General features: G+C 36.1%; 1 protein-coding gene across 6 annotated transcripts in view; it reads right to left on the bottom strand.

The window, feature by feature from the left end:
- Positions 1-14,901, bottom strand: part of FCHO2 (FCH and mu domain containing endocytic adaptor 2) — a 73,142-nt gene that overhangs the window by 47,339 nt on the left and 10,902 nt on the right. For all 6 annotated transcript variants that reach the window (XM_085322096.1, XM_085322093.1, XM_085322095.1 and 3 more), the window contains exons 6-7: positions 10,530-10,628; positions 9,022-9,118 (exon numbers count right to left, since the gene is read on the bottom strand). In XM_085322096.1, the coding sequence (XP_085178222.1) occupies positions 9,022-9,118; positions 10,530-10,628 (196 nt within the window). The remainder of the gene's footprint in view (positions 1-9,021; positions 9,119-10,529; positions 10,629-14,901) is intronic.

Raw genomic sequence — 14,901 nt, forward strand, 5'->3', positions numbered from 1 at the left:
AGTCAGCTTTACTTCACTACAAAGAGGATGAGGGAGAGGAAATAAAACAAAATCAGCCTGATAACAGGCCAATCTGAGGGAAAATACTGAAATAATAATGACAAAATTACATCCTTATATCTAATTCTATATAAAAAAAGAACTTTTAATTGGTTCTACTACAACAACCAGTGAATTTAACCGCTCTTTATTACATCCTAACGCTAATATATCCAGCCTACCAGAGATGCTTACGACTTAATTGAATCCTTTTTTTTTCAATTCATGTTGAAAAATAACAACTACAATATTGTGATAGTATCCTCTTATTTCAAAAAGAAAAGATGGAGGTGATGACGGTAGCATAAATAATTACAGTTATCAGTAGCAATGTGCAGCACTTCAGAGAGAAGTCTTTTTAGGATGAAAAAAAATAACATATAAGGAGATTGTACTTTGCCTGCATCCACTAAAGAAGTCATAAAATCTAGCTCTGTTTTTGTTACTAAGCTTCCAGTCCTGCACTTAGCTGACCAGATAAGGGAAACATTATTCATCTCAAGCTTCCTCAGGTGCTGTAGATCCAAGTGCCATGAATGCAGTAAGCACACTACTCTCTAGGGGCAGCATTTCCCTATGGCTTGCAGAGCAAGAACAAAGCAAGAAAGAATCGTAAGCTGAGTAGTTTGAAGATTTGAATTATGATCTATTAGGATGTTTATCAGCTCCAAGGAGACAGCAGATTCATTTCTCTAAACTAAAAAGAAAAGGTGACAAGCAGCTTCAGTTACAATGAAAATTATTTTTATTGCTCAGATAAGAAATTTATCAACAAGACCTTTAAAACACACACACACACACACACACACGGTAAAGTTTAAAAGACAGATCCAACTACCTTGCAACACATGACTATACAGCAAACGGTGGAAGCTTCAGCGGTAATTTATGAAAGCACAAGGCCTGCAAACAGCAAAATTAAAGCAAGGGCAGTCTGCAGAACACTGTGCTCCACAAATCCCTCTCTCCACAGCATTCCCAGTCTCTTTCAATGTTCCTCATCCTTTTCGCTTCTTCTCCTGCTTTACACTTAAACTAAAAATATTTCCTTTGTGGTTGGCTGCACAACAGGATGGGAGACATAGCTGGTTTTAAATCGTCCACAGGCTGAGTGACCGGCCAAACACACACACATGTACACAGACTCAGCTGTCTGCTGACTCTGAAAACTTGCAGCTGCCTTTCCCTTAAATGGCAGGACTAATTTTTCTCTCTCTTCTCTACTTGTCTCATTTTTTATAAAATTTTTTCAACTTGTACTTCTCCATCAAGTGGGGTTGCAAGTGGACAATTCACATGAAAACTATCTGGGAAGCTGGGGGAAGGGATACACTGAGAAATGGCAGGATAGCATAAACCTAGTCTATAAAATAAAAGTATCTGTAACAGTTCTGCCCAACTGAATGATGTGTGACTCACCTGCTGAAGGCAGAATATGCAAGAATGTAGTGATAGAAGAAATACTCAGAGACATTCAGGTACTTTTCTTTTTAAGGAATACTCAGTTAAGGTTTTGGAAAACTACATTATAAATACATTAAATTATATCCCTGTTTAGAAACACACCTTTGCAACAATCACACATTGCCACTATAAAGCAAGAAGGATATGGTTTCTTACTGAAGTCTTGAATAAAAACCATGAACTCTTACGAGGGTAAAACCTTCAGTGGGTTCCACTCCCAAAAGCTAAGCTAATACGTTTTATGGTATCCAGAACACTTTTTTTCAGACAAACACAAACTCTTCTTTAGGAGGAATTTTAAAATTTCCTGCTTTGTAGCACTTTAAAAGTCCTTTCCTATTTACTTGTACAAAAGAGTTCATATGTGGAAAAAGAAAGAGATGAATAAAGAATATATAACTATCTCTTCACCCCAACTACAAAACAGCAAGTATTGGTTAGTATATGACAGTTTTCAAGCATGGGGTGCTACTTCTGCAGCTCTTTGCTGTACGTTTTTTTCTGCACCATGAAGTACATGGGAAGCTTCTTTGACAAAAAAGCTGAACCAACAGGAACAATAACGAGTAAAATGTATATTCTGGAGTTCTACAAAATCTCCCTCCTCTCCTCCATTTATGACCAAAGAGCTACTTAGAATGCAAGGCAATATATATTTGATTTTGAAATAAATCCCGCCATTTAACACTTAATTTCTCACATAAATTAACTTGATAGCAAAAGAAGAAGGAAAATGTCTTGCTACTGCTCAGACATTTCCTTCTTTTCCTGCCCTTATTCTACTCAGGCAATAGGTCAAGGGGTACCCCACTGCATCTTCACTTGCCAAAAGGCTGAAAAATCAATATCCATCATTTAAAATGGAATTACTGATGCAGAAGGCCAGTATACGCAGAAGGCTACTCAGCTGATCTATGCCTATTAAGAAGACAACAAAAAGATACTGAAGTCGAAGCTGATGAGATTCTGCACTTTGAGAAACGTCATGGATGCAGAAGGTCAAATTAAGTCCAGGGAGAATTCATTTTCAAACACCAGAGTAGATATTCTTGTTTAAGAAACGAGGAGAAAACCAAACAACAACAGATCTGGTTTTACTCAGTGCTCAGTTCACTGCAGAAATTATCCAATGGGAATTTGTCCTGGTATAAACCACTACCATATTAGAGTATTACAGTCAATTAAATTATGATTTAATTAAAAATACAACTCAGTGCAGTACAACTTACTGACAAGTGTAAGACTAAGACTACTATATGCATAGTTTAGAATTTATTTCAACTTTATTAGAAAGGTAGAGCATACTACAAAATAGAGGGTTTGGGGTTTAAGTTCTCCAGCTTAAAACAACATTTTTCCTTAAAAAGCTTTTGTGTCAAAAGATTCAAGCTGCTGCTCTACTCTGACTCCAACACTACAAGTCTACTAAGAAAGTAGTACAGTACACATGCTTAAAAAAATAATTTTCCACATCTTTCCAGAGGGCTACTGAAGAGACTATTTCTCTGAATCCCTTGGGCACTGCCTATGTTGATGAACTAAATATCATTCCTCGGCCGGCCTTCCACGTAGAACATTCTTTAAGCATGGAAATGGGCCTTGACAAACTGAGACACTTCTGGCTATTTAAGCACCTATTCATAAATGATGGCAGCATTAAAATATTTCAAATATTTATAGCAAATAAAAAGAAAAATGTTTATAAGAACACAAAATACTTGCTTTGATATACTTCCTTGAGGAAAAGAAGCTCAAAGATATCATGCAGAGCTGTTCAAAAATTAGTACCAACTGTTTTCGGTGTCTATTTTGTTGCTGTTTAGCTTCTTAGAAAAGCGTTTTCATAAACTCTATAAACTATTATGTTATCAAACTAACCCATGGAAAAAACAAATGCCACACCCAGCTCTGTTTCAAGTCTTTCTCCCAAAGCACAGTTTATTATTCAAGTACATAAAAAGCTAGCAGCTTTAATCAAAACAGGTTTCAATATTCTATGGCTCTTGCTTTGTTTCTCAAGCTTTGGGAAAAGGACAAATGTACTTCTAAATTTCCTTATGAATAATACAATGCTTCTTACTCCTTTTTGTTTCCTTTATCCTGTTCAAGTCATGTTGTTTCTCCATTAGACAGAAGATAAACTGTTTATCACAATATACTAATTTAAATAGGGACATCAATCCAGAGTAAGCACAACCGTGAATTTACTGCATGCCAGTTACTTTCCTCTAGCTTCCCAGCAGTGGGGCAACTCACTTCAGTGCTTTTGCAATCACTCTGGAAAAAACACATAAGCAGTCCTCCACAGGCGTTCAAGACAGACTCAACTGCTCATGTAAGCAGCTTGAGAATGCCTGCTAGCACGCCACAAATTCACACCTGAACTTTGCACTGACACCCCCCACAACAGACAAGCATATAAAACATTATCCTAATGAAAAAAAATTCAGTTGAATTAAATGAATGAAGAAATCAGTTGTACTAAAGCCTAAAGAGAATTTGTTTTTTAAACGCTTACTAAACTGAAGTTTGGTGCTTTATGACTTTGGCTACAGTCAATACTAGTAGCATTAATGAACTTGTAAATGATTCTAGATTATATAGTTTTGATTGCCATTCAAATTATAAACATAATGGCTTATCAACAGTTTTGAGGCCTGCGAAAACTGGACATTGCTTTCAGCATGAATGCTGTGACTAAATAAATCACTATTTTGTAAGACATGAAAATATAAACTGTGCTAGCACTCCAGAAACGGAGCTCCCAAATGCGTTCCCTCAAAACAAACAACGCTCACTAGTGCACTGACAAAGATGCCAGGATGTATTTTTCTGGTATGACCTCTCTTGTGAGGCATTGAAGACCTTGACATTAGCTGTCCTAAGTCATGGATTAATTTCTCAACCCTAGAATACTAAATAGTCTTCCCAAGAGAAATATTTCAGAATGATTAAAAAAAAWTTTTTTTTCCTGAGTCAGTATCTCCATTTGACACTCATGACCTTAAACTTTCCCATGACTGGAGTTACAGGAGCCTTGAGCCAATTTTTCTGCATGGGCAAATAAAGCAAATAGGTTTCAGCAGTTTGAAAAAGCCACAGACAAAACATTTATTTACCAGCACTGGTGGTCAATGACTGATCAAATTACCAATTACTGGCTTTGGCAAAAGGTAGAAAAGGAGTAGAGACAATAGATCTGTCCTATTCTGAATCCTTCCTGTTATCTGTGGAAGGATACAAACATCTTGGCAACATCTGATTGAAAGGACTTATACTGCTGTTCCTAGTATCTGAAAGGTGAAGGGGGACAAAACGATTTACTACCTGCAAGAGCCAGTGATGGCTGATCAATAGCAATTATAAAAAATGAACACTGTCAACTAGTTCTATTATCATTTAATCCAAAGTGTTGATGGGTTGCAGGCATTACAATGCTTTAACAAACTCAAACAACTTCTTGCTCTTCCAAAAAGGTCAAGTTTGTTCCATGGAGAGAGAAATGAGACAAATAGTATTTTCATGGGCTTGCATCTTACTCTCCCACCTTGAATACTGCCTTTGTTCTCTCCTTCAGGACTGTCTGGATTCTCTCCACAGTCCAAAATCTAGATGCTTGTGCCAGCACAGCTAGAAGAGAACTTGCATGTAACTCATTCCTCTTAGCCAGATTTTCTCTGCCTAGTTGTGTGACGAAAAAGGCAGAGCGGCAGTGCAAAACATRGTCTGAATGACTCTGATTGTGGAAGATGAATCCAGAGAGCACAAAACAAATGAAGAAGATTCTCATATATGTACTGAAAAGATGACCTAGTGCCCCTCTCACACTGAATAATGGCACAGCATATGTAATAACTGTCATCTGCAGATAATTGTATTATTGGACACCTAAGGAGCGATCAAGGAATTTGGCTTTCTATTGTTGTGTGTATTACAATAAAGTTTTTTCCCCTGTCTTTATTAATTTTTCAAGAAAAAAAGCAAAAATAAGATCAACAATTTAATAAATTACCAACAACCACTAACAATGGCATCAGAACAAATTCATGAAAACAAATCCTCTAGATTTGGCATTTGTTCTTGTTTTTTTAGACAACAGAAATAATGCAGCACAGCTGAGGCTTTTCATTTGGCCTTCAAAGCTAGCTTCTGGGTAAACTGTAGTGGGAAAAACTAATATAGGGACAAACAAGCACAGCTGATTCACATATGACAAAAGAGAGCACAGTAGCCTAATAGCTAAAAATGGAAAATCTTTCACAACTACACCACATCTATATGGGTATTTGAGAACACCATTAAATGCATGATATAATATCCTGCCAACTTCAGATACAAGACCTTGGAAGAACATGGGATTACACTTCCTAGCAGTTTGTGTTTTATGCGGCAACAACTTTTCATACTGGAACAAAGAGGAATCCAAATTCTTCATGGCTGATTATATGATTAAGTAAATAAAGCTAGAAGAGAACAGTATGTCACTAATTTGCAATATTGATCATCTCTGCCATTGATTTAACATACATACTGAGTGGAAGAAAAGACATTTTGCACCATACTATTGGTGAATGTTCCAAGGAACATGGAGCAGTAACTCACCACAAACAGAAAATTGATTCATCTGAAACAGGTCAACATATATATGTGGCCAACTGGTTTGCTGGCAAGTCTGTATTACTAAAAACCTCTTCCAACTGATGGCATCAAACCTGCTAGTAGACCAAAATGCAGGAACATTTAACCTTTACAAACTGTTCAGAAAATAAGTTAAATTCGGACCTGATGCCTGACTTGAAGGTGTAACATATTAACAGATTAAAGATAAAGGTATTACTCTACGAATTATCATCTCAGGCTTTGCAATCTCTCGTTCCATTTTTCAAATATATTGTTTTACATTTGTTCGTGATTTTTTTGTAGCTACAGTTAAAGATTTGCAACTGCATTTATGTTACTATTCTTTACGTTACTCTTTATATAATTGAGAAAATAAGTGAATGCAACTTCTTAAAATACTGTATTAATATTAAAAAATTCAAAGAACATATAAAGTAAATTGAGCGAATTAGCGGATAAATCTAACTAGATAAGTAATTTAGTTAGCAGTTAGAAAAAAGCCATTGGGAAGAAGCCCATAAATTAATTTTTAAAACTTGCACAGCATTAGTAGTTGAAAGAACTTTATTTGTACTAGAAAAGTAAGTGTATTAAACTCCGAAAGCTCCTGTTTATTAGGAGTCTTCAGGCAACAAATTGGCCACCAGAGGGAGCCCATATAATCTTGTACAAAGGACAAAGAATGCAGAGCTTACAGATACATAGAGAGAGAAGTTTCAAATACGCAGATGAGAGCTTTAAGAGATAAGAGCTGCCTATATCCAGAAAGATTTGCTGTTAATTGCTCATAATCCACAAAATAAAAGAACCCTCTTACAATGCTTTCTCTGAGATTCATTCTTATTTTTACAGATATAAATGATAGCAAGTTAACTCTGGTTAACAAACTAAAATATATTTTGCTGTGCATTATACTTCTGGTTTATTAATTTGTTCTCCAAATTCAGTATTTCAGAATGCCACTCACCAACTGATTTAGTATTTTGGCCCATAAATAATATGGTAGGAAAAAAAGGGTCTAGGAAGCTGAAGGAARAACGCCTGTATAGTCCTCGGGAAAGATTCAAGACTAGAATTTTAAGTAACTGTGATAGCCATTTTTTCTACTTGTCCCCCCTCAATAGTAAATCAGCTATACTTCATCATTTTTACAGGCTGAATACTTTAAGATTTAACTGAGAAGCCTCTTCCTTCTCTATCCTAACGAGTTCCATCACAGAAAGTCTTCTAGTGTGTTTGCTTCAGGAGTTAGAATAAATTGCTATTAAGAATAGTTTTCAACTGCAGAATAGGATTTTTTTGATTCAAAAAAGACACTCTCTTCCAAACTACATCTTTCTGTTTCATACTTAGAGGACCAGTTTCTCACTTCGCCTTCTAATTCTTTGTAATTGCCAAACCTGTAGATTTGCTTTTAAGTTAATAAAATGAATAGAAGTGGCAACCAAAACTAATATCACAGTTTTTCCACCCCCTACCTTTGAACCTTTACAACTTCTTGTAAATTCATATTCTTTCCCTGCAGTATTTGCCGATATTTTCCCTCAGCACCATGACTAACCTTACAATGTTTATATAAATACAATGTTTATACAAATAATGTCACTCTATAGAAAAAAATTCAAAATTCAAAATTCCACACTAAAAATGAAAATTTTCCTTAAAATTCTTTGCAATCGAAATAGTTGATGAAATTGAAGAAAATAACTTTGGTATGAAAAAGTTTTAATTTGAACCCAGAGAATATAAATGGGATTTGATGAACTCTATGAAGCAGCAAGCAGGTACACAACAATGATATCTTGGCAACAGTTAGTCAAAAAGATGTGAATATTTCATTTTCACATGTCTGTCCTGTCTTTGGTCCAGCTGAGCTTTAATCCTTGAAGCTCATGTTTTTTCTTTCTTATTCTTCATTGAAGAATTGTGAAATTTATAGGAAACACTAAGAAATAGTTCCGTATACAATCTTACCTCAACCCACGCATGCAATGGCATTATCAGATCACAAAGAGAACAAAAATAATGCTGGATTAAAGAACTTAACAGAGGCATAATAAGATACGCAGTAACTTTAACAATTTAGTATTAATGCTAAAGATCTACCTTGTTATGTTATCTTTGCTCTGAAAAAACTATGAGCTTCTGTATTAGAAAGCAGAGATGCTACCCAGGACTTCCAACTACCAAATTCCTGTAATTGCAAACCTAAGTGACCACATGTTCACGTCCAAATATTAAAGTGAATCATGCATTTTTCCTATAATGATAGATACACATACTATTAGATTCTCTTCTTATGACAGTCCAGGAAAGCCTTATACACCATACCAACAAGTAGAACTTTCAGCAAGTACTATGAATTTGCTTCTTAGTAAAGAGAAAACAAATAATCTAAATATAAGCCATTAAAATGCATGATTTTGTATATTACCCAAATAAACTGATGCAACTGTTAAAACAGTTCTGTAAGCAGCTTTATAGCCATCTGTTCTGAATATATCCATAAACTTCTTAAATAAAATTTGGAGATAAGTTTTATGCATAAGCACATAGCAGAGTAAGCCTGTAAAAGGAACCTAAATTTATTGACAAATTTCACTGATGAACTAAGCAACACTACAGTTTAAGAGTTTCTTCGAAGGTCTATATACAGGGACTCAGCTCTATAACTACTATGCTTGAYGAACACACATACTACATACATACAGTAAATTATATGCTGTTAAATTTTTATGAATCATTTAATATCAAAGCTAACAAATTATTGGGACTTCAGCTTGTAAATATATTGCAAATGTAACACATGAACAAATAGGGTTTGACCCTGTATTAGGAGTGGAAACTGACACAGTTTTAAARCTAAAAATTCCTACTTTTTTATGTTTAATCTCTTACCAGGTCGTTCCTTGCCAGTTCCTTTTGACTCAGCAAATTTCTGTATTAAACTCTCAACTGTAGTATTTGTCATGTTATTAATGAACTCTTCATGTACCTTCAAAAACAAGAAAAACAAAGGAAGATAAAACCCAGCAACTGAAAGAATATGATAAACTTTAAAAAGTGGTTTTCTCTAGAGTTAATCTTCAAAATACTGCCCCCTAAAATATATTAAAGGGCTTACAAAAATCAACAGGCATCTTATCAAAAAAAACCCTTCATCATTTTAATGTTAATAAGTGCTTGTATCAAGACAGATACAAATGAGGAATGAAACAATATATCTTGATGGCTGGTCTAGGATCTACTTCCAGTTCTTCTGTCTAAACCACTTCTGTATATACAGTTTTCTRAATTTCTGATAGTAGCATGTCCCACTACAATATCAGAAAGACAGGCAGTCTCTTAAGCCAGCACCAGTAAGGGTGTGAACATTTACCACTGCATTATCACAGTTCCCACCTGTTTGAGTAAAAGCATTACTGTTGTAACATTTTTGATCTGGCAAAGAAGGAAACATACGCTATTACTAAAAAGGTCTTTCCAACAGTGTGGTATAGATATGCTTTAGAAATAAACAGCATGATCCTTGTGATCATCACACACTAGTAGAAAACCTAAAAATTTAGTGAGGAGTACAGTGACTCAAATTTTAAGTGTTCACAAATAAAACTGTATTTCAACAAACCAAAAATTAAAGAATATTTATAAAGACTATTACTTAAAAGAAATACTGAATCTAAGGAAATGATACTCTAAAAACAAAATGTGTTAAAAATTCTGAAACTTTTCAGACTGACATGACTTTAAGTTTTGGTGAAAAAAAAGCACAAGTATCCCAGTTGTGTATGAAATGAGTGCTAATTTAATAACTAGAGAACAGACCTACAAATAAACTAAAAATTCTTTAAACTATCAAAATATTATTTTTTCACAAAGTTTAATGATTATTCAACCTTACTTATTCAGTAAGACTGTGATATTAAACTTACAAATGTAACAGGAAGTAGTAAAAATTTCAGTTCATGCGGAATTTAGATACTGAAAAAATGTCCACAATGAACAAAATCAGTCACTTAATAGAATTTTTGAAAAATTGGTTTGAATTGCAAAAGAGAATTAATGCACATATAAGCATCATTATTAATATGCTATTTAATTAAAAGATTAAAATGAAAATTCAGCAACTATTGAAAGCTCCTTTAAATATCTTATAAACAAGTTCAGTACTCATATAGTGATTGATATTTGTGGTAGAAAAGACCCAAACCTGCTTGAAGATCTTGCTTGAATCCCTGGACCATTGCTGTTTATCTCCTCCTACTTCCTCTGGTTTAAAAAATTACTATTATTTGAAAGACGTGATTTTGTAATTATCATCAAGACAGTAAGAAATGTTCTATTTAATATAGTTCAGAAAAATACATATTATAGTCCAAATAAACAAATATTCATATAAAAATTACCTCTCCTATTTGTAAATGAATTTCTTTTATGGTATTTGACAATGATTCTATAATCTCTTTCATATGAAGAAGGTGTGTTTCTTCAATGCCTTGAAATTTCTGTAAACGGATACAAGTAATTATTTACAATTAAAACAATCCTTGAAATACTAAATCTTAAATTTTAATTATTAAATATACTAAGCAAAAAAATGCAATTACTTTTTCAGATTTTAATCATGGTAAGAAGTGTTTAAGAAAGAAAGATCTGGAATTCACAAAGTTACTAAACAAGGTACTTACAAACGTAACATCCATTTAGAACTATTCAACTATTGTGGTTTTAAAGAGTAATTCAAATTCTATTGTGCTTAAAAATCATAAATACCAGCAAATAGCTAATTCAACACTATATATACTATACAACACATATCATATACAATGTTGAACTATAGAACATTTTATTTCCAAGGAAAAAYGTTTCTGCTTGCATGTAGCAGAAGATACTGTGCACAATCACAACTGTATTTTTACCACTCAACTTACTTTTTACACTTTTACCTATCTTGTTTTTTCTCCTTATACAGAATCTCATCTATTCCTTCCAAGAGCAAACAGAGATGAAAGATGTTGAAAAATCTCCTTTCTCCATTACTGAAGATTTTCATCTCCTTTTCTCATCTAATCCCCCAAATCCTATTTCTAGATCTTCTTTGCACCTCCTCCTTAACACTTCCTCCTCCCACTTACAATGCAAACATGCTTTCTCTTTTCCTAGTAATCTACATCATTTGCATCTTTAAATAAGATTCATCTGTTCAATCTTTAAACTTGCTGTAAATAGTCTTTGCAGTTACTGTCTGGAATTTGTCGTCCAGCTCCATCTTTCCCAGGCTTCTATATGACACCCATTTTAAAATTGATTCCAAAGYCCTGATGACCCCTTCCTAGACAAAGATCAGAACTAATCCTCTCCTCACTCTCCTTAACAGTCAACCATAATCTTCTTGAAATCTTGCTCTATGTTTATTCCTGCCCTCTCCTCGTTTCCTTCCTACTTGAGTAAATGCCCTTCAAGTGTGTCCTTCACAGCCTCTTTAGCCATCAACCAAATAGATGGCCTCTTGTTTGACCTTCCTGCTTTCACTAGTTGCCTAATTATATAAACTACATTATTTTTCTTTCAAATCTGTCTATAGTCCATCTCTATAAAATCTTCTCTTGTTCACTATCAACGTGCCAATATCTGTATTCAAGTGACCTCCCAGCATGTTTGCATTACCTAATTTTTAAACTCAGAGCGAACTTTCGAGATTAYGCCAATGTTGCATCTTTTATGTTCGGTTCAAGCTCCCTGTAAAAGCCTGCAAAACTGATGTACCATCCTCCTYCTAGCTCTTCTCTATACTGCATATCAAAACAGCTAAGTGGCTGTCCACTCAGAGATTCTGTCTAATGTGTCAGTGGATATTACCCTCCCCACTCCATTATTTCCTTATTTCTCATTTTATGCTTAATATTCAAAGTCTTTGAAGTAGAAACCATCTGGCCTCGCATAGTACATAAACAATTTAATGATTATATCTGTTATGAATAATGTTTGTATTATATTTCCTAGATAGCCTTAGTCTTTGATCAGAACCCTTTTGTGTTATTTGCACATATGAACAGCATACTTGAGATAAAAATTTTAAAAGACTAATCCACATTGAAAAGAAGCACTGAAAGGAATCTTGATATTAATGACCCAACACAAATGCAAGTCACTTCTTAGCATTTGAAGCTACAATTAAAATGAATAAATTGTCATCAACAGTATCCTTAGCTGTCCAACTCAGCACACACAATAAAAGCAAGCTTGCTATTTTTTAAACACATTTTCCTGTAAGTTTTAAAACGTATACTGTGAAGTGTTCTTACTTCCTTGAACCTTTATTTATATGCAGACTGCTCAACAGCAAAGAATTCCAGTCAACTCTCCTCAGTTCCATTTAACACAGAAGACTTTCAAAGGATATTTTAACATCTACAGTTATTTGATCCTTTCCAATGACTGACTGCACTATGTGATTAAAAAAAAAGCTTCTGGTCAAGTAGGGTAACTGACATAACAAGACATTATATTTTCTTAACAATTATATAACCACTATATAGAAGAACTATAGTTTTTCTCAGAAAATCTTTCAACACGAAGAATGTCCTATCAATTTTGGAACAAGAGAAAACAAACTATGCATTTACACTTTATCAAACCAAAACAACCCAGGTTTATTGCAGTGTAAGCTAGGATTTTTGCAATTCAAGATTAGTAAGGTTATGCTTCATAATTCATCTTCTCAGGTTCATATATCACAAGTTACTTCCCTCTTAATAACTGCAAGCAAGACAGTTAATGACAAAAAAAAAAAAAAAAAGGAAAAAATAAGCAGAAGTAATTCAAGGAGGAGCCAAAGAGCTAAACTAAGAAAAGAGGACAGCTAGGTGAGAACATTACTACATTTACCCAGAATATAGCCATAGCAGCTCCAGATGTTCATGTCCTCCAAACAGCCTAAGACCAATTTAAGTTSAGCCAACTGATCTTGCACTGAAATGACTAAGAATGCTCACATTTACTTATTTTGTTTTTGGAGCTACTATTTTCAAGTGAAATATACTCTAAATTAAGATAATCTACAGTGTGCTTGATTTAAAAAGGGTGGGGGGAAAGGACTTCCACATTTTTATGGGTTTTGCTATTTTTCCTGTGACATCATACATAAGGTTGCAATCCTTCCACCAAACTGTAAATGCAGCTACATGTTTATATTGCAAACAAGCATTGATAGGACTTTTACCGGCATAATTCTATTTTAAAATATGAGTAGCTGTAGAAGATGTTAAAATCTCCAGTTCAAATATATCAGCAGCAAGAGGAGGACTCGGGAAAATGTGGGCCCACTGCTGAATGGGGCGGGGGCCCTGGTGACAAGGGATACAGAGAAGGCAGAATTACTGAATGTCTTATTTGCTTCAGTCTTCACTGCTAAGGGCAGCCCTCAGGAATCCTGCAGCCTGGATGTGAGGGAGAAAGTCCAGAGAAGGGAAGACTTTCCTTCGGTTGAGGAGGACAGGATTAGAGACCTTCTGGGCAGGCTAGACATCCACAAATCCATGGGCCCGGATGGGATGTGCCCACAGGCACTGAGGGAGCTGGTGGATGTTGTTGCCAGGCTGCTCTCCATCATCTTGGAAAGGTCCTGGAGAACTGGAGAGATGTCTGAGGCCTGGAAGAAAGCCAATGTCACTCCAGTCTTCAAGAAGGGCAAGAAGGAGRACCCAGGCAACTACAGGCCRGTCAGCCTCACCTCCATTCCTGGTAGAGTGATGGAACAGCTCATCCTGGATGTCATCTCCAGACATATGGAGGGAAAAAAGGTGATCAGGAGTAACCAGCATGGATCACCAAGGGGAAATCCTGCTTAACTAATCTGATAGCCTTCTATGATGGAATGACTGTCTGGGAAGATGAGGGGAGAGCAGTGGACATTGTGTACCTTGACTTCAGCAAGGCTTTTGACGCTGTCTCCTATTACATCCTCCTAGATAAGCTCAGGAAACATGGGTTAGATGAGTGGACAGTGAGGTGGATTGAGAAGCAGCTAAAAGACAGAGCTCAGAGGGTCGTCATCGATGGCACGGAGTCTAGTTGGAGGCCGGTGGCTAGTGGCGTCCCCCAGGGCTCAGTCCTGGGTCCCATCCTGTTCAACTTCTTCATCAATGACCTGGATGAGGGGACAGAGTGCCTCCTCAGCAAGTTTGCTGGTGATACCAAGCTGGGAGGAATGGCTGATACACCTGAGGGCTGTGCTGCCATTCAGAGAGCCCTGGACAGGCTGGAGAGCTGGGCGGAGAGGAATCTCCTGAGGTTCAACAAGGGCAAGTGTAGGGTCCTGCACCTAGGGACAAATAACCCAATGCAGTGGGGTAATCATCAGTGCAGGCTGGGGGTTGACCTGCTGGAAAGCAGCTCTGCAGAGAAGGACCTGAAAGTCCTAGTGGATAACAAGTTGACCATGAGTCATCAATGTGCCCTTGTGGCCAGGAAGGCCAATGGTGTCCTGGGGTGCATTAAGAATAGCGTTACCAGCAGGTCGAGGGAAGTGATCCTGCTGCCCTACTCATTACTGGTGAGGTCACATCTTGAGTACTGTGTCCAGTTCTGGGCTACCGAGTACAAGAGAGACATGGAGCTACTGGAGAGACTCCCATGTAGGGCTACGAGGATGATGAGAGGGCTGGAGCACCTGCCCCATGAGGAACAGCTGYGAGAGCTGGGCCTCTTCAGCCTGGGGAAGAGGAGACTGAGGGGGAGATCTTATCAAYGTGTACAAGTACCTGAAGGGAGGGTGTC

This window comes from Rhea americana, unplaced genomic scaffold (assembly GCF_003343005.1).
Source record: "Rhea americana isolate MKP2758 unplaced genomic scaffold, rheAme1 scaffold_74, whole genome shotgun sequence".
Lineage (NCBI taxonomy): Eukaryota > Metazoa > Chordata > Aves > Rheiformes > Rheidae > Rhea > Rhea americana.